This window comes from Varanus komodoensis, unplaced genomic scaffold, assembly GCF_004798865.1.
Source record: "Varanus komodoensis strain SLA01 unplaced genomic scaffold, ASM479886v1 scaffold36, whole genome shotgun sequence".
NCBI lineage: Eukaryota > Metazoa > Chordata > Lepidosauria > Squamata > Varanidae > Varanus > Varanus komodoensis.
Window position 1 is genome coordinate 1,302,273 of NW_025335873.1, and position 18,227 is coordinate 1,320,499.

General features: G+C 48.0%; 1 protein-coding gene across 4 annotated transcripts in view; it reads right to left on the reverse strand.

Annotated features, from left to right (window-relative positions):
• Positions 1-18,227, reverse strand: part of PRRC2B (proline rich coiled-coil 2B) — a 63,242-nt gene that overhangs the window by 44,728 nt on the left and 287 nt on the right. For all 4 annotated transcript variants that reach the window (XR_006415635.1, XM_044439891.1, XM_044439890.1 and 1 more), the window contains exons 2-3: positions 2,355-2,522; positions 343-520 (exon numbers count right to left, since the gene is read on the reverse strand). Coding sequence is in view for 3 of the 4 variants with exons in the window: in XM_044439891.1 (XP_044295826.1) it covers positions 343-520; positions 2,355-2,469 (293 nt within the window). In the remaining variant the exon portion in view is untranslated. The remainder of the gene's footprint in view (positions 1-342; positions 521-2,354; positions 2,523-18,227) is intronic.

Genomic DNA, 18,227 nt, shown 5'->3' on the forward strand with positions numbered 1-18,227 from the left:
ATTGGTCAAGAAAAGGGTAAAGGGAATGCTTCAGATCAAGGTTGGCCACCCCTCTGGGTTTTGAGATAGAAGCACCCATTATCCACTTACTTGCAGCATTCTCTTTGCTGCCTTGAGGGCTAGAAACTTGTTCACTTTTTAAAAACTAACTTCATCAAAATGCTGAAACATGCACACCTTTATTTCAGAGTGCCTTGTACTGATCTTGAGCCATCTTGCTCAATCTTGCAGGCCTTCTCCAGTCCGTCCAGGAGAAGGCCAGCAGGTGAATCTGGCCCCTTCTGCATGCAAGACATGTGCTCTAGCCCTGAGCTAAGGCCTTTGAGTGGACCCTCCTCCTACCTCTTTTGGTCTGGGGGGTCCTGCTTGTTTGCCCATCCTGTACCGTCTTTGGGTACGATGATGATATTGGGGTCGTTTCCTTTGTTCTCAGACTTCAAACTTGGCAGGTTGGCAGGAGGGGGCATGCGCCGGGCAGCTGCAACTTTCCCGAGACTTTGTAAGCCATGTCTAGGAATAACTATGAACAGAGTGGGAAGGAGAAAGTGGGAGAGAGAGACCGAGAGGAGCGGCCATTAAACCAGGATCAAGGTATCCCCATCAGTCAACACACCAACAGGTTTTCAAGAGCAGAAGCAGTGCTCATCCAGAATGGAAGAATTTTCTAGAGAAAATCTTTCACTTCCTGTGTTCATTAGTAACCCTGAAAAGAAGCCAATTGCAAATACAGCATTAAAGCAAGTGTGGGAGCTTCAAAGTTGTAATTAATGTCTTTCAGTGGATTATTCTGAGCACATACAAGAGAGAACAAGTATGTGTCACTGCATTATATACACGTCCCAGAATGAAATACGACTCGTAGCTGACCCAACAGCCCTGGGGGAAGACAGCTGCGTTCTGTTAAAACAGGGGGACAGGTAGGCTGCAGCATGTGCCGTTCGGAGGGCTGCTAAAATTATTTAATGCAGCCTTCCCCCAACCAGGCACCTTCCAGAGGTATAAAACAACAACTTCAGTACTCTGAATCCCCAGCCAGCCACTGGAACAATCTAAGGAAAGCGTGCTACTGGCATCACATTTTTACAAGCAGTTCAATAACACAGAAACAGAGAGTGATTCAGAAGGGACCTCCCGGGCCATCTAGTCTGACCCCTGGCTCCAGCCAGCTCTGCTCATGACATGCCCACCATGTGCATGTCCAGCCTATCCTTGAACACCCTCAATGATGGGGCCTCAACCTCCTCCGGTGGAAGCCCATTTCATAGCCTTGGGGTCCTAACCATCAGGAAGAACATCCTGGCATCCACCTTGAATCTTGATTCCCTGAGCTTTGCTCCACTGGATCACATCCTGGCCTCCTCCGCAGGGGAAAACAAGTCTGTGCCCACCTCTGTGTGGCACCCCCACACGTACCCGTTTGTTGCTAACAGGTCCCCTCTGAGTCTCCTCCTCCAGGCCGAAAAGACCCAGTTCCCTCAGTCTCTCCTCATATGGCTTCCCCTGCAAACCAGCCACCATCCTAGTGGCCCTTCGCTGCACCAATTCCCACCTTGCTATATCCCTCTTGTAATGGGGGCCCCAGAATTGAACACAATACTCCAGTTGCGGGTTCACCAGAGTCGTATAGAGTGGCAGTGATACCTCTCTCGATCTAGAAGCCACACTTCTGGCTATGCATCCAAGGGTGGCGTTCGCCCTCTTGACCACCGCATCACACTGCTGGCTCATGTTTAGCCTGCAGTCGACCAGGACTCCGAGGTCCCTTTCACAAGTGCTGCTCTCCAGCCATTTGTCCCCTAACCTGTGCTTATGACACCCATTCCTATGCCCCAAGTGCAAGACCTTGCACTTATCCACACTGGACGCCATCTTGTTGTCCATGGCTCACTTCCACAGTCCGTCCAGATCCTTTTCAACATAACCTTTCAACAAAGCATAGCTTTGGTGTGGAACCTCACCCTTGGGATCCCAATCCAGCTTCCCTGTTGTCTCAAATTCACCCTGGGATGCCTCGTGCCCTTCTATTCCCCTAGCCACCAACCAGGTGGCATCGCAAGCATTCTCTGCCCTGCCCATTCTAAAAAAATGCCTCTCCTGAGGTTTGTTACCAATAAAAAAAGCTTCAAGTTACCACAGGATCATGTCGGAATACTCTGGCCCTCCCAGCTTTGCCTTTGGCCTCACCCACCATGGGAATACGGGTTTTCTGGTACTGAATCCAGCCCTTGGGCTGCAAAGGAGTTCTCACCCGTTTCAGGGCATTTCTGATGCAAACTGAAAATTAACCACATTTGCATAGGGAAAAGTTCACAAAAATGCCACGGACTCGGCCACGTTCCCTCACTCCGCCTTACCTGTAGTTCTGATAGCTTCTACTGACTTCCCTTTATACTTATCAAACAGGCTGAGTGTTGAGTACTTGCTTTTCCCATCCTTTCCCTTGGTTATTTGCCCCAAACGATCGGACATTGCGATGAAAGGTCATCGAGTAAGGAAATTTCTCTGCACCGCTCCCGATCTGCCTGGGAAAGGAAGGAGGAGGAAAATCAGGGTTTATGTTTTTAAATACACACAGTAGCTCCTACAGGGAAATTCTGGAAAGCAGGAAGAGCCCAGGGTTATAATGCTAGAACAAAACATGGTTTTGATGCAGAGCACTGCAAAAGGTCCTTCTTTCAGGACTGCCACCTTCAAAGAAACACCAGGAAAAGCTCTTTTCTGTGGCCATAAAACTCCCTTCCAAAGGAAGCTCAGTTTGTTCTCAGTTGTCCTTCTACGAGCAAGCAAAAAACTGCTTTACCCAAGAAAGCCTCTGCCCCAGAAGCCGGGCTGCAGCCTGGGGTTATTCTGCGTCTATTGCATGTTCCTATATTGTTTGAATGCATTGGTTTTGTAAGCTGCCTTTTTTCTGTTTGCAAGAAAGGCAAGGTATAAAATAAATAAAAATAGATTTAATGTCTGCCCAGCTGCCACAGACAAGGAGCAGGGGCTTCCAGGGAAGCAGATGGCAACCCCAGCCAGGATGGAGAAATAGAGAAGCGTGAAGTTGTTACAGTTTTTCTGTCCAATGCAAGGAAGTGCAATCGTTGGGGCTCTGGTCCATCTGGAAGGGCCTCCCCAGAGAGGATCCGGAGCTGCTCACTTTATCGTGATTTAATCCAGGCTTTCCCAGTTGGAAGCCTACCAGATGTGCTGAACTGTGCTGGCTGGGGGTTGATGGGATTTGTGGTCCAATGCATATGGAGGGTACCGGTGTGGTGGTGAAGAGCATGGGGCTGGGACTCAGAGGATCCGGGTTCGAGTCCCCGCTCGGCCATGGAGCCAACTGAGTGACTTTGGGCCAGTCACAGACTCTCAGCCCAGCCTACCTCACAGGGTTGCTGTTGTGGGGATAAGATGGAGGAGGAGAATGATGTAAGCTGCCTTGAGCCCTTTATAGGAAAAAGGCAGGATATAAATCGGAAAATATAATAAATAAATAAAAATAAATACCTCGTTAAGGAAAGCTGATCTAAGTTCTAGGCCAAACCGACCAACCATTAGCATTCTGGGTTTTTAAGAATCTTTGAGGCTTTCAACACTTTTATACAGTTTTGCTTTTTAGTGTTAGATCTGCATGAACGAGTGTTATTTTAGCGCGGATATGGTGTTCCTTTTTGTTCTGTATCCATGAGCCAATCTGGGAAATGGAAAGCGGTAGAGGTGGGGGATCAACTTATGCTGAACTACAACACTCACAGTTCACTGGAGATGATGGGAACTGTGGTCCAATATATGTGAGAGGGGGGTGGAGAGGAAAAAACTAACATAACACTGCCCCACATCTGTGTTTGTTTGGCTTTGCAATGATGACGTCTTCACGTAAGATTTGTGATCAGCGACTGAGGAATCTTAAATACAAGTCCTAACAGAGACTAACACATTTAGTACACCATGCCAATGGTTCACAGACTAGCGTCCACGAAACTGACTGCAGAAAAAATTATCCTAAAAGTGAAGGTGCCGAGGAGGAGGTCATGGAAAGCAGAATTGCAAGGAGGAGGAAAATGAGATGCGCTAACTACAATGGCGTGTGAAAATCCAAGAAGCCTGCACGTTTGCACATTTCCCCATAGTTTGATCATCGGGTGCTCTTGCGGGACTCTCTCCGTTTGGCTCAATGCGTTTTCGGGCCCCGTCGGAACAGAAAAGCCAAGGCAGCGGGAGAGACACCCGCACACCTGACCATTTAACGGAACCAAAGTGACTCCACACAAGCAGAGCCGGTGACTCATCGCCTTGCCGCTCCGAACTCTCCCGCTGGCGATGCAATTCCCCAGCTCCTTGAGGGAGGCAGCGCAGCACTGCAGCAAGTGTCAGCTGGTTCACAGAAGATGGAGAAGAAGAAAGGAAAGGGGGGAGAAAAGAGCACCGCGCTGGAAGGCAAGCCAGCAAAACAGATCACGCAGGCTGGAGCTGCCAGAAAGAAACCCTAGCACAAGCCTGCCTCGTTTCCAGCTCATGCAGAGCAGAGGGCGGCATAAGCAACCTCTGCACCCAAGCTAAGAGAGGAGGAAGCGACAGTTGCTCTTGGAGGGGGAATCTGCAGGACCCGCCAGTGTCTTCAGCCCCGTCTGGCCCCAACCAGGGTTCAGTTTCAAGCGCAAAGAGCCACACCACAGCAAGCGTGCTAAACCCTTCTCCAGAACAGCCGTGCCCCATGGCTGTTTTTACCCAGCTGGGCTCAGGCCCCCAAAGCGAGCTAGGACGGAGGGTGGCAAAGCTCCATTTCCGAGGGGCCAAGCCTGCTCTGCCGGGAAGAGGCTCAGCTCTGAGCCCTGGTTTTCCCAAGTGAAGTTCGGAAGACGCCTTCAAGTCTGGGCCAACAATACGGGGCAGCTGAACCAAGGTCTGACTCAGCATACAGTAGCTGCCAGAGTGGATGTGACTTAAATCAAATCGATTTCAAGCATGAGTGAGACTAGAGTTAAATCATGTTTTTCTCCATAATTTGCATAATTTGCCTACCTTACCTATAGGTAGAGGAACTTCATTAAAATATTCCCAAACTGGGTCTCACTGACAGCCAGCTGCCTGGAGGTTTTCTACTCCAGAGAAAGAACAATATGGTAAACCTCAGGCTAGGTACAAAAAGATCCAAAGACTTGTGGAGTATTCTGCTTAAAGGTTTCCCTTCATTTTTACTGCTTGCCCCTCCCTCCTCACACTTAGCTTCTTGTGTAGATCTATTCCACTCCCAAAAAACTTCTTCTATTCATTGGTTTTTTAAAAACTTAACACATGAAGGGGCCGATTCTGCGCACATGTTTGCAAAGGCACAATGAGAGCAAGGTCTTTTTCTCAAGTCTGTATGTTTATTTTATAACATTTTTGCTGTGAAGAAGAGGCATGTGATCTCTGCAGACACTAATTCACAGTTTTGAAAACTGTCAAACCAAGCATCTCTGATAATATCTTCTAGATAGAAAAAATGCCCAATAATCTTACAGAAACCTCTGGAAGAGCATGACATTGTGAATGTTTTAATGGGATTCATTACCAAAAAATTTAAATGATGCATGAATATACAGCCTCATGCTACATAATTAAAAATGAATACTAATTTCATGATAAATAAATTTTGGACTATGTCGTAACTTAAATAGAAACTATCTTCAAATAGATTTTTCTTCAAAAAGCATTTTATTTAAAAAAATCCAATTTAAATGAAAAAAATCTGATTTCAATTTTAAAATTCCAATTTAAATTTTAAAAAACTATTTTTAGTTGTTTACAAATAATCTTTTTTTATCCACCAGGGTAGCTCCTGTTAAACCAGCAGCATGGAGCAAGGTTGCAGTGAAAACCTGCAAGTAGAGCGGGTCGGAGTCCCAGATGATGCATCCCTCCTTTACACAGGTGCACGAGAGGCCTGCCTGCACACGACCCTGGGATGTCACTGTGCAAACAGAATGCTTTAACACAGCTGGAAATGCTGGTGCCAGTGGAACAGTCGGCGAAGGACGGAGTTATCGGTGAGGAGTAATAACGTCTCAGCCCACCCAGTCTGGCACAGATCCACAGCATTACTGGAACCAGGATTCACACCCTATACTTCGCTTAAAAAAAATAAATAAATCCGGGGCCATGACTGTGTATAAGCTGCAGGAACAGCAGCTCCCCCAGCTGGGACCCTCCAAATATTTGGAACGTCAACTCCCATCAGTCCTAGTCAGTACAACCCATCGCCAGGAAAGCTGGGAGTCATGGGCCAAAACATCTGGAGATGATGGGCAGGTGGTTGCCTTGGATCCATAACGGAAGCGTAACTGAAGTATTCACCACTCTTCTCAGTTCAGACATAACAAAGAACTGCAGGGGAAAACAGGAGGGAAAGCTTGCGGCTTCCCAGTGGCCATGCTGAGTGGGCACTGCACGTCTGCACATGTAATGTTAAAGCGGTTTGATGTTATGTGTGAAACAGGCCTCTTGAGTTGTTGGGAATGGTGTGGAAGAGAAGAGGAGGAGGAAAGGACAGCACGGATCCTGGGTAAAATGAGAATGCGAAAGAGCCTTCTTCACTCACACCAAGCAAGCGCCTGCAAGGAGGACATGAGTGCGACAGCCATGAGTGTGAACCCATGTTCCCCAGCATGACATCCCGAGGAAGCAAATGTCATGAGCGGAGCCGGGTGGAGCTGGGGGTCAGACTAGATGGCCCAGAGGACCCCTTCTGACCCACTCTGTTTCTGTGTTTCTAAATCCCAGCTTAATTTATGCTGGTGAAGGACTTTTCTCTCACCTGAGCTTCACACCAACGAGCTTCCTGAGATGACACCCCAGGGTCGAGTCTTACGAAAACGTGAGTGCAATCTGTCCTTGTTCTCCGCACTGTTCATAATTGCATCAACTCTACCATGCCCACCCCCTGCAATCCCTCATTTTTTTCTGAACTAAATAGCTCCAAATATTACAAACTCTTCCCAGTAGGGGAGTTGTTTCAGCTCCCTATCCATGTCTGCATTGCATTAATATTGTGTTCTTTTCCTCTTGTAAGGAGCCTACGACGGTGCACACAGCCCTCCTCCGCATCCCTGCAAGGTAGGCTAGGCTGTCTGACCCAGAGCCACGCAGCCACAAAGCTTTGTGGCTCTGCGTGGGACTTAGAATCTCCCTGGGATGCAGGGCAAAGCTTAAATCACTGTGCATTTTGGATTCTCCTTCCTGGCCTTTTTCTGGTCTCCACTGTGGACCACACAGGAAAAGCGGACCTGCACATGAGACCCTGACACTCAGCCCTGCAATGTTTCTGTTGCACATATTAGAAATGGTCCAGAGGAGGGCAACAAAAATGACCCAGGGTTTGGAAACACTGCCCTGTGGGGAGAGACTGGGAGAACTGGGCATGTTCAGCCTGGAGAAGAGAAGACTGAGGGGGGACATGAGATCCCTCTAGAAGGACCTCAAAGGCTGTCACAAAGAGGAAGGTCAAGAGCTGTTCCTGCTGATGTCAGAGTGCAGGACACGGAATAATCAATTCAAGTTGTGGCAACCCAGATTCAGGCTGGGCATCAAGAAAAGCTTCCTCACGGTCAGAGCAATACAACAGTGGGACCAGCTGCCCGGAGAGGCGGTGGGCTCTCCCACACTGGAGACATTCAAGGAGAAACTGGGCAGCCCTCTGAGTGGGATGGTGTGACTTGGTGTCCTGCAACAGCAGGGGTTGGACTAGATGGCCTTCATGGCCCCTTCCAACTCTGCTATCCTATGATTTCATGATATGAAGTGTCCCACTGCTTCCTGGTCTTCATTCCCTTCTATTTACATCACTGAGGAACATTTCTGATCCACCTTGCAGAGCTATTTCATGAAGAGGATATAGTGCATAATAACTTAATTTCCAATGGAAAGCTAAATGGGCTGTTGAACAATCAGAAACAGGCAGACATTTAGAAGATCCTACATGCAAAGTTTGTAATGTATGGCTGTGAAAGCTGGACCATAAGGAAGGCTGAGCGCCGAAGGATCGAGGCCTTTGAATTGTGGTGCTGGAGGAGACTCCTGCGAGTCCCTTGGACTGAAAGGCAATCAAACCGGTCAGTCCTAGAGATCAACCCTGACTGCTCTTTAGAAGGCCAGATCCTGAAGATGAAACTCAAATACTTTGGCCACCTAATGAGAAGGACTCCCTGGAGAAGAGCCTGATGCTGGGAACAATAGACGGCAAAAGAAGAAGGGGACGGCAGAGGATGAGGTGGCCGGATGGAGTCACTGGGGTGGTTAGTGTGGGCTTGGGTGTACTCCAGGGGATGGTGGAGGACAGGAAGGCCTGGAGGAAGGTTGTCCATGGGGTCACGATGGGTCGGGCACGACTTTGCGACTAACAACAGCAGCAATGCAAAAGGTGCCAGGTTTTGACTTACCCTGCCAGTACTGAACAACGCTGAAAAGGATTTCTACCTCACACAGCCTCTCCCAGGACGCACTGCATAAGTGGGGTACCCCTCAGTGCGACTGTGGATTCCCACATCAAACTGTGCAGCAAATTATGACTGGCTGCACACTGATGGCACACACCAGCTCGGCGTCTGGCTTTTTCCACATCAACAGCGCTGTGCGCCAATGGTGAGATGGCCTAGACACTGATGTTTGAACAGAGATCTTTTGACATTCGTATTTTAAGTGTTTTAATTTTAACCTAGTTCAAAAGAGAATACATAGCACAAGCCCATGTACGACAAGCCATGAAGCACAACGCATGGAACACCTCTCCAAATGCATTTAGTCTGACATGGCAATCAACGTCCACGCCCAACCTCCGAGGGAGGCATGTGTACAAAACAAAATGGAGCAGGGCCTTCTCAGCGGCGTCCCCCAACTATGGAAAGCTCTGGCCACTGAGGCCCTGCTGGTGCCACCCCGTCATCTTTCAGCACATGGTTAAGACCACTCTTCCCAAACATTTACTGGGATTTAAAGCCATATGATGGGGTGCTTACATCAAACTGCCTTTAAAAAAACCTATTTAGTATTTGGTTGAAATTCCAATGCTTCCCAACAGCAAAAGCTCTCTGGTGATTAACAATGATCACAGCCTAAGGAAAAATATTAGAAAACATCTACAGATATTCCATGTATTAAAAACCATTTTAAACATAGACACACCTAAGAGAAGATGGTTATATTTGCTTGTTCCGAGATTCTCAGTAAGAAGCCTTTGAAATACCTTGAAAAAACCAGAGGGCACAGGGGGTGCATCAAAGCCCATAGGCTTTTAAAAATGACTTTCCCTGAAAAACCAAACCAAACCAAACCAAACCAAACCAAACCAAACCAAACCAAACCAAACAGCTCCTTTGCCTTCACTCCCCCCCCCCCCCCGATCCTGTCTCCTTTTATTCCAACTCCTAGCATCCCTGTACATGGGACACAGTCTTTGGGGCTGATTGCACTTGTAGTCCAATCATAGCACCCCCAAGGCCCCCCTTTCCCCAAACTCCCCACACTTTCCATGCTACCATTCTGCCCCACCACCTCCCATGCGCCCCCCAGCTGAGCCTGAATTTCTCACTGGGAGGCCTTTCCCGTGCCAGTGGGTCTCCCCTCCACCCCTCTCTTCTGCCTACCCTATCTTGCCAGACTGTTGTGCTGGAGGGCGAAAATTAGCAGTTGCAAAAGAGAATGCACCAGAGGAGGGAAGGGCAGTTTCATGTGTTTTAAATGTGTATACTGAAATGTTACGTCAAATTTTATTGTCTGTTTTTGTTGTTTCGAATTTTATGAATTGATGTGAAGCACCCAGAGAGCTTAAGCTTTAGGGTGGTATGGCAATAAAAAGGACGAGGGGGAGGAGAGGGGAGGAGGGGAAGGAGAGAAGGAAAAAAGCAGATTATTATTAATGAATGCTGAGTATTAAGTCCTTCCCATTGCAAACATGACCATGGAAGACGTCGCTTTCATTTTCAAACAAGTCCTCTTTCCTGGACCTCCACAAGGATCCCAATCTTGTTTTACAATCACCCCATGCCAAGCAAATCCTTTGCACCAGGAGCCGGAAGGCTTTGCAAAAAAAACATAGCAGGAAGTAAACTTATCTACGCTCTGCTGGCCTGTGTCCAGGTCAGAAGCAGAAAATGATCTTCTCTTCGCCACCACCCAAATAACAAAGGAAAACAGAACGCAACCAAATCACAGATTCCAGGTGGGCTGGGGATTCCTACTGCCTGGGGTGGGGGGCTTGCAGGTTACTCTACCTACCCGGCATGGTGGGTTTTGCAACTAAGGACCCCCACTGCAAAATGCAGTTCCTGTTAAGAGGGAGGGCACAGGTGTGGGGTCTCCTACAGCTGCTCCAGGGAGTTTTATACCACCTGGGGATACTGATGGAGCAGCCCTGGCCTCCTGGTTTGGTATTCTTCTGCATCCACCTAGGCCAGGTTGGTTGGCAGTGAGTGGCAGCCGTGGCCCTCCAGGTTTCAGGCAGTTTTCCTAGCCCCACCTGAAATGCAAAACGTCCCACCTGGAGTCCTGGAAATGCAGCGCTTTTTATTCATTGCCAGAAGAAGCTGCCTGGACCATCAGTGGCTCAAGTGGGTCTGTACAGGGCAGACAGTAACTTGGCAAGTGGGCCCCTCTAGAAGGGGCACAGGACAAGCGTATACCCACGGCATCCTCTTCACCGTGACCAAGTCAGGCTATTTCTGTCAAGCTCAGTTCTGTTGACACTGACTGGCAACAGCTTTCCAAAGTTTCAGGAGGTTTCTTTCCCAGCCCTATGTGGAGAAGCCAGGAATACCAGTGTGCAAAGCAGGAGTTTGCCACCAAGGTACAACCTTTTGCTTCAAGGTAGAGCAAGATTCTAGTCCTCAGGGTTCTGATGAAAGGGGTGATATAAATACAAGCATCTGGTGCTGCCTTCTGTTGAATCAGGTCCTGCTAGTCTGGGATTGTCAACTCTGACTGGCAGCCTTGATTTGCCAGGGTTTCAGGCAGGAAACCTTTCAGGGGATTAACCTGTATACCTTCTGTATTACACAGTGATTATCGGTTTCCTATAGATACATCACACCTTTCTCTTTAGAAATCCTCGAGGGGGCTAACAATAACACCCAACAGTATTGCCATTAAACCATGCCGAAGTTAAATAAGAACAGATTATCATAAAAATGTCTGGCATAATTCAGGTAGATTAAAACACAGAGCAGCGAAGAACAGATTCAAACACAGATTAAAAGGGAGCAGCAGAGAAAAACAGATCATCTCATAACCTAAATACCTGCTTAAATGAAAAGGCATGCAGAGGAGGAGATGTGTTACGCCATTCCCTCCTTTGGCCAGAGTTGGGAGCTGTGCTTTGCCCAACCGTTGCCTGTTCCCCAAACCATTTTTGGCACATTCTGTATTTTGGTCTACTATCTATTTAAAACATTTTGCTGTGCCTTTCCTCCAGAATTCAAGACAGCTAACAAATACAAATTTGATTTTAAAAAACAAGTAACTTATTTTAAAATCTCTTTCAAGAAGCCCCCGCAAAAGCAGCTGAATAAAACTTTGTCCTCAAATGGGCTTGGTGCGGCTTCAGAGCAGGCTGCAGCATGCCAGGCAGCTGAGTCTGTGAAGTACCCGTCTGTTCCCCCATGCTGCCCTGCTGGAACATCACTCCAAAGCATTCTCGGAAAGGCCATTACTAGGTAAGTCTGTGAACAAGGTATAAGGGCCCCACCCTATGTAGAAATAACAGGCACACCATAATTTAAAAATTTACATAATCTATTTAAAAAGAGGCAAGACTAGCTCTCTACCCCTCAACACCAGAGGGACCACATTGTGAAACCTAGCCCCCTGAAACTTGGCATGCATGTTACCAGGAGACTAGGTATGTGAAACTTGGGGTTATTGTCTTTTAAAAACACGTTCTTTCATGCTAATTAATTTAAATGTGGTTGTGTGGTTGACAGCCGCAGTCCCATTTTCAGGGAAAAGATTTTTCCTAAACAGCACATCGCTTTTGTAGTCAGTAACAGTTCAAAGTGAGGGGAGATCACTACGGTGAGAGACAAGAGGTCCATGACTTTGTCTTCCTGCTCTTGGGCGGTGGATGGGGTGAGGCATGGAGAGGTTTGCCTGGCACCGAGCTTATACTCTTTTCGGCACCAGGTCAAAACCTTTTTATTCCATTGTTATTTTCAAAATTAGTATTTTAATGTTTAACAGTTGCTTTTAATTTATTTTTATTGGTCATATGTTATTTATTATACTGTTATAGATTGTTTTATTGTATTTTTATTTTAATGATTGTAAGCCATCCTGAGATGCTATGCATATGGGACGGCATATAAAAGTTTTAAATAAATAAATAACTAGATACCCTCCCCCAGGGGCTATAAGGGCGCAGGGGCATTCTCAGGGCTCGCCATGGCTTCAAGATGGCGTGGACACCAAGCATGCAACTCTGACACCTGCATTAATTTTGCTGGAAGGTTTTGCTGCATGCCATAAGGCCAAAGCCAGGTCCATTAAAAGGGAGCATTAAATAGCGACCTGGCAGTTCAGAAAGATGCCGCAGCCAACAGAAATGGACGCCAACGAGAAGTTCAGCAGACTCAACAGGGGCGCATCTCCCAGGTTGTACCTCAAGAGATCTTCCAGTCTGGCAGTAAAGCCCATTTCCATGACAAAACCTGGCCTGGATCTAAATCAGAGGTGGGGAACCTCAGGGACTCAAATCCAGATGGTCATATGCCCCTTTCCCCCAAGCACCAATTGGTTGGCGGCTCCCCAGTGTTCACGTCATTCTAGAAAGATGGAATGCCTCTCGTAAGGGTATTTCTTTGCAGTGAAAGCTTCGAACTACAATATGCTCGTATTTTTCCTATTCTAGCTCCACCCACTTTGCCTTTGGCCCCACCCACCACTGGTATACGACCCTGTACGTTTCTCCAGAAACTGGATTTGGCCCTTGAGCTGAAAGAGGTTTGACAGCTCTGGTGATCAGCCTTCCAGGTGGGACTTCTCCCATCAGCCCCAGCAATGGCCGGGGGTCATAAATTCTGAGTTGCAATGAAAAACTGCTAGAAGGCAAATGGTTGGGGAAAGTCAATCAAGATGATCTCAAAACACCGTGGAATAAATTAAAGGGCTCTATTTTGTGTTAGTCGGGATCCATTTCAAGTCTTCCCTATTGGTTCATTGCCACTAGATCCCCCGTCCACCCGAATGCCACTAGCGGGCATTCAGAAGCACACGACAACAGCCTGGCTCATTTGCTGTTGGTCCGCCAGAGCTTCGAGCAGTTTCATCAGGCAAGCTGGAAGGAAATTCTCAAGGCTTTGGATCCGAAGCCAGTCCATGACCTCTGAAAAAGGTAAAGGCACCGCAAAGCCTAAACTTAGCTCAATACCTGAGTTTTGACCACAGAGATCAAAGCACTCTGCATCCAGAGACTGGAGGAGGAGGACTGACCTGCCTTCTTGTCTCCCCCCTGCTTGATTCCTGAAGCCCAGAGGCCAAGAAGGCCTGGCCAGCAACTTGTTTACAGAGCCACAACAAGAGAAAATTGGCCACCTTCCAGGAAGCTGGTTCCACTGCTCAGCTGCACTTACTTTTAAGAAGGTTCTTCTAATGGTCAAGCAAAGTGGGCCATCCTTGAACTTAAGTTCATTCCAGGTAGTCTGGCCTATAGCAAGCGTGGAGAAGTGAGGCATCATGCCTCCCACATTCTTCTCTCCTCCAGGTAAACACACCTGGTTCCTTCAACAACGGCCTTTAAGGCTGCTGTGCAGGACCTGAACTGGGCCTGAAGGGATGTGGCACCAGGGCACCTTCCTCAGCAGGGTTTCTGCCACCAGCAGTGCAGAACTCCCTGTATTTATTTATTTATTTATTTATTCATTCATTCATTCAAAACTTTTGTGGACCATCCCATTACCGAAGTCTCGGGATGGTTTATCAATAAAATGTAAGAAAAGAAAAAAATTAATTAAAACACAGCACCCTAAAATTTAGCAATAATAAAACCCCACTTAAAACAGTCAGGTCTTAAAACATTAGAAAAATAAAAAGGGTTTTGGCCTGGCACCGAAAAGAATAAAGTGATGGCACCAGGCGAACCTCTCTGGGGAGCGATTTCCACAATTGGGGCGCCACCACAGAGAAGGCCCTTCACCGGGTAGCCACCCTCCTAATCTCCTTCAGGGAGGGCACCCAGAGAAGGGCCTCTGCCCGAATCTTAAGGGGTGGGCAGACATGTATGGAAGGAGACGCTCCTTCAGGTTACCAGGCCCTAAGCCGGTATAGTCCGTGCAACGCTGCATTTCTCACTGCAGCTTAGCAGAATGGATGCCCCCAGCACCAGCATAAAATGCAAAGTATTTCAGAGTGGTTTGACTCAGAATGGGTCACCGACCCACCCGCTTTCCAAAAGTCCTGCTGGAGCTGGAAACAGCCAGGGCTGCTTTGCTGATGTCAACCCAGCAGGTTGCAATTTTGGTCTTTCCTCGGAGACTGTCAAGACGAGCACCAACCTTTCAACATTTGCCACTGCAGGTTTTCTACATGGCCGACCTTCTTGGGAACTACCTTATAAAGAGTCCTGCGTGGGCCCAGGTAGCCAGTACTGCCCGACTGGCTTTCCAAGGCTTCCGGCAGAAGATCTGAGCTCTACCAGGAAATGTGAGAGATCAACCAAGCACCTTTTTGCATGCACAGGTGACCTACCAAAGAACTACAGCCCTTCCCCAATATTCATTGTCCTTTTCTGAACCATCGTAACTGGTCTACATCCTTCCTAAAGTGCGATTTAGAACAAGGATCCACTGAGCACTAAACCTAATTTGGGAGTAAAAGTGTGCCATGTAACCCTATGGCTGATTAGTTATCAGCTTTCAGAAACAGTAACATACACATACTAGTTCTCTCCCTAATTTCTAGGAATCCCTTTCTCCTACAATTCAGCAGCCTCTTTGAGATCTCAATGGTCCAGATGCTTCTGGAAACCCCAAACCAGAGCACAAATGCCACAGTCCGGTTAAGCTTGTTTCCAGCAAAGGGTATTCAAGAGTTATACTGCTTTGATCTTGCGGGTTCAATCTTGCCTTCATGGCTATCGGCCCTCATGAGGTACGTCCTCCATATTTCTGCCTGTCCCTTTTCTGAACTAGTGGCTAGAGGAAAACCTTCTTTTCTTGCTCTCTCAACCTGCCTCTGCTTGTACTTTGATCCCTTGGCAAATGAGTTTCCTCTTAGCTTTCCCAGTTTGCCTTCTGGGAAAGGAGTGTTTGGGGACTGGTTATGCCCCCAATATGAGACATTTTATGAAGGGGAACTCCCCCAATGACCCATCAAAGCTGGGAACCCATGCACGATTCCTTCAAAGAGGGGATGCATGGAATCCAGTTCAAGGCTCCCATGTGGGCTGGCCAACAGCAGCCTCCTCCCAACGGCCTAGAGAGGCACCAGCTGATTGCTAAGACCAAATGCTTAAACCAGTTCACAACTGTGGTCTGGACCTGGAGCTTCCTCCGGGGAACAACCCTTGCGGGCTGCAGAGGCGCACACACAACCCAGTCCTGCGTGAACACAGCACCCAAGTGGCCAATGGTCTCCTGGGCTTAGCAGTTGATTTAGCAGTTGGATTTCAGCAGATGAAAATCTGCCCAGCATTATTGGACTTGTTCAAGTGCAACCCCCTGATAAGTTTCCAAGAGTACCCCCACAAACTGAGCACAGCAGTAAGGGATCTGCGCTGGATACTGTGGGGAGAAACTCTAATCATATGCAGCCGTCATGGTCAATGGGCAAAGAATTGCGATCCAACAACATCTAGAGGTCTGGAAGGCCTGCATCCTGACATGTGTCCAACCCACAAACTCTCAACCCCCAACGCACACCACGGAAGATGCCTTGTGAAAAACCAGCCTTCTCCGACTTCCAACTCTTTTGGCTTACCAACTTTCCCTATCACTGGTCATGCTGGTTGGGAATGGCAGGAACTGCAGTCCAACAGATCTGGAGGGGCATCAGGTTGGGGAGGGCAGACAGCCAGCATACAACAGCAACACTCACCAAAGTCACTCCCCCCTAAAGGCACACCTCAATTTCTGCCCAACGGATTCAGAAAATAGGTACGAAGACGTCTGTTTAAAATAAAACGGAACCACAGTATACGTCATACTGGTGAAGCTCCTTCCACACCATCCCAAAAGTTGAGAATGGGCACAAAGATTATTAGAAAACAAGAGAAAGGGGTCCAGAAGAGTCATTTAAAGATCTATCCCTCAAAATGGGGACGCAAACACAGATTATACATTGGCAAAAAGCAAGCTGAATTTACTGGGATTTCTATATGGCTTCGAAGCAAACCTTCTAACTTTACCCATGCCTCCTGATCTTTAATGACCTGGCTTTGAAACTGGGTTCAAGAGAAATAAGCATGTTCAGCACTGGAAACACTCTAGTGCAGCAAGCAAAACCAAAACAACAGCAGCAACTCTGCCTTGCCAGAAACCAAACTCAAATCAAGAGCATCCTTAAATTTGGGTCGCTATCCTGAAAACCAAGGAGTCTGTCAGATCTTTTGCCTCGGGCCAACTCCTATGGTCTCATGCTGACCCCATCCCCAGAATTTAGAGGTGTGAAACCCCCTGAAGAAAAGAATTCAACTAGATAACTGAGCAATCCACACTTCTGAAAACCCACTGGGATGGAATTCTGAATGCGACATCAGGTGACCATCTTGGAGCACGAAAACACCGACCCGCCTGCACAACGTTCTGGGCTCATCACAACCTTTCATGGTTTAGAAAACAGACAAGTTTGGCAATGAAAATCCTGGACACAGCTCAAAAGCTCCTAACGTGCCTAGGCCGGAGCACAGGGGAAACGGTCACTACCCATATGCCACTTGAAATATACAGTTCTGTTCAGACAGATTCAGGTTTATAATTCAGCCTAAAAAATCCAAGCAGCTAATGGTGTCGAGCACACAAACACACACTAGTGGGGAAAGGCGTGGAAAAACGCGCAACACACGCACTTCCATGTTTGTTCACACAGACACACACCCCATTTTCATGTTACCTACAGCTCACAAGAAGCCGCTCCCCAACTGTCTCTTTTCCACTCTGAGTGTCGGGCCAGATTTCCGTTCCCCCAAAATAGGACGAGCCACCAGGGCACCGCAAAGCTGTCGCTTCGAAAGATCAGACCAGAATCCCCAACGTGATTAGATCCGTCATGACAGCTACAATTATTCTTTTCATGGGGGGGGGGGTAAATAGATTCCCCTCCTCTCTGTGTTTACAGCAACAATGGATAATAGCACGGATAGCGAAAATAATAATAAAGGCAGGAAGCCATTCCGTTTCATTTCTTGTCTACCGCCCCGCTGCCAAAATGCCTTTTTCTGAACATGATCAAGTGTGTCGTAATGCACAGATGCTATTTTAAAAGACGCTGTTAAAAGCACATCACGGTGCTGCTTATGTCTCAGGTTCAAATCCAATCGGGGAGAGAGAGGAGAGTTTTGTAGCATTGCACGACAGTGCAAACACACGCATGCAAGGGCCTGCCCACAACTACAATGCACAACCAAAACAATGGAACTCAACCAGAGGGTTTAAAAAGCAAAACACCAGCAACCCTTGCACAAGATGGCAACGCTTCAGGGTGAGGCGAAAAAGGAACACAAGCAAACACCGCAATCAGAAAGAAGGCCCCAAATATGAGCAGTGCCCTACAATGTTGCTTTGGCAGGGGTGGGCTTTTGGGGGGGGGGGTTGTTGTGCAAGGAACAGGAGGAGGTGTTCGAGCAGGCCTACATCTGCTTTAAATCAGGAGCTCCATTCGCCATCCCTGCAGGGGAAATCGATTCTTTGCACCATTTTGCCCCAAATAATGACCAGGTCTTGCTGAAACTTTGGGGGAGGGGGGAAGGGAAGCGAAAGGAGGCCTTTCCAAACCAACGCCCTTATTGCAATCCTGCTCCCTGCAAAATTCTTCGCCCCCCCACCCTCCGCCGCCAGGGGCCGAAATCTTGGCCAAGGCACCCCGAGAAGGCTCCGACCCGCGATGCTCTGCAACCTTCTGCATTGTGCGCGGAGCGGGTGGGCGCCGCTCCGCGCTTGCAAACGGTGCAAAACGGGGCGGGGGGGGGAGATAACTCCGTCCAGAAAGGGGGCTGCAACCCCTCGGGAGACAAAGAGGGCGGCCGGGGGGGCACGGCGGGGGCCGCGAGGAGCCCCCCCATCGCC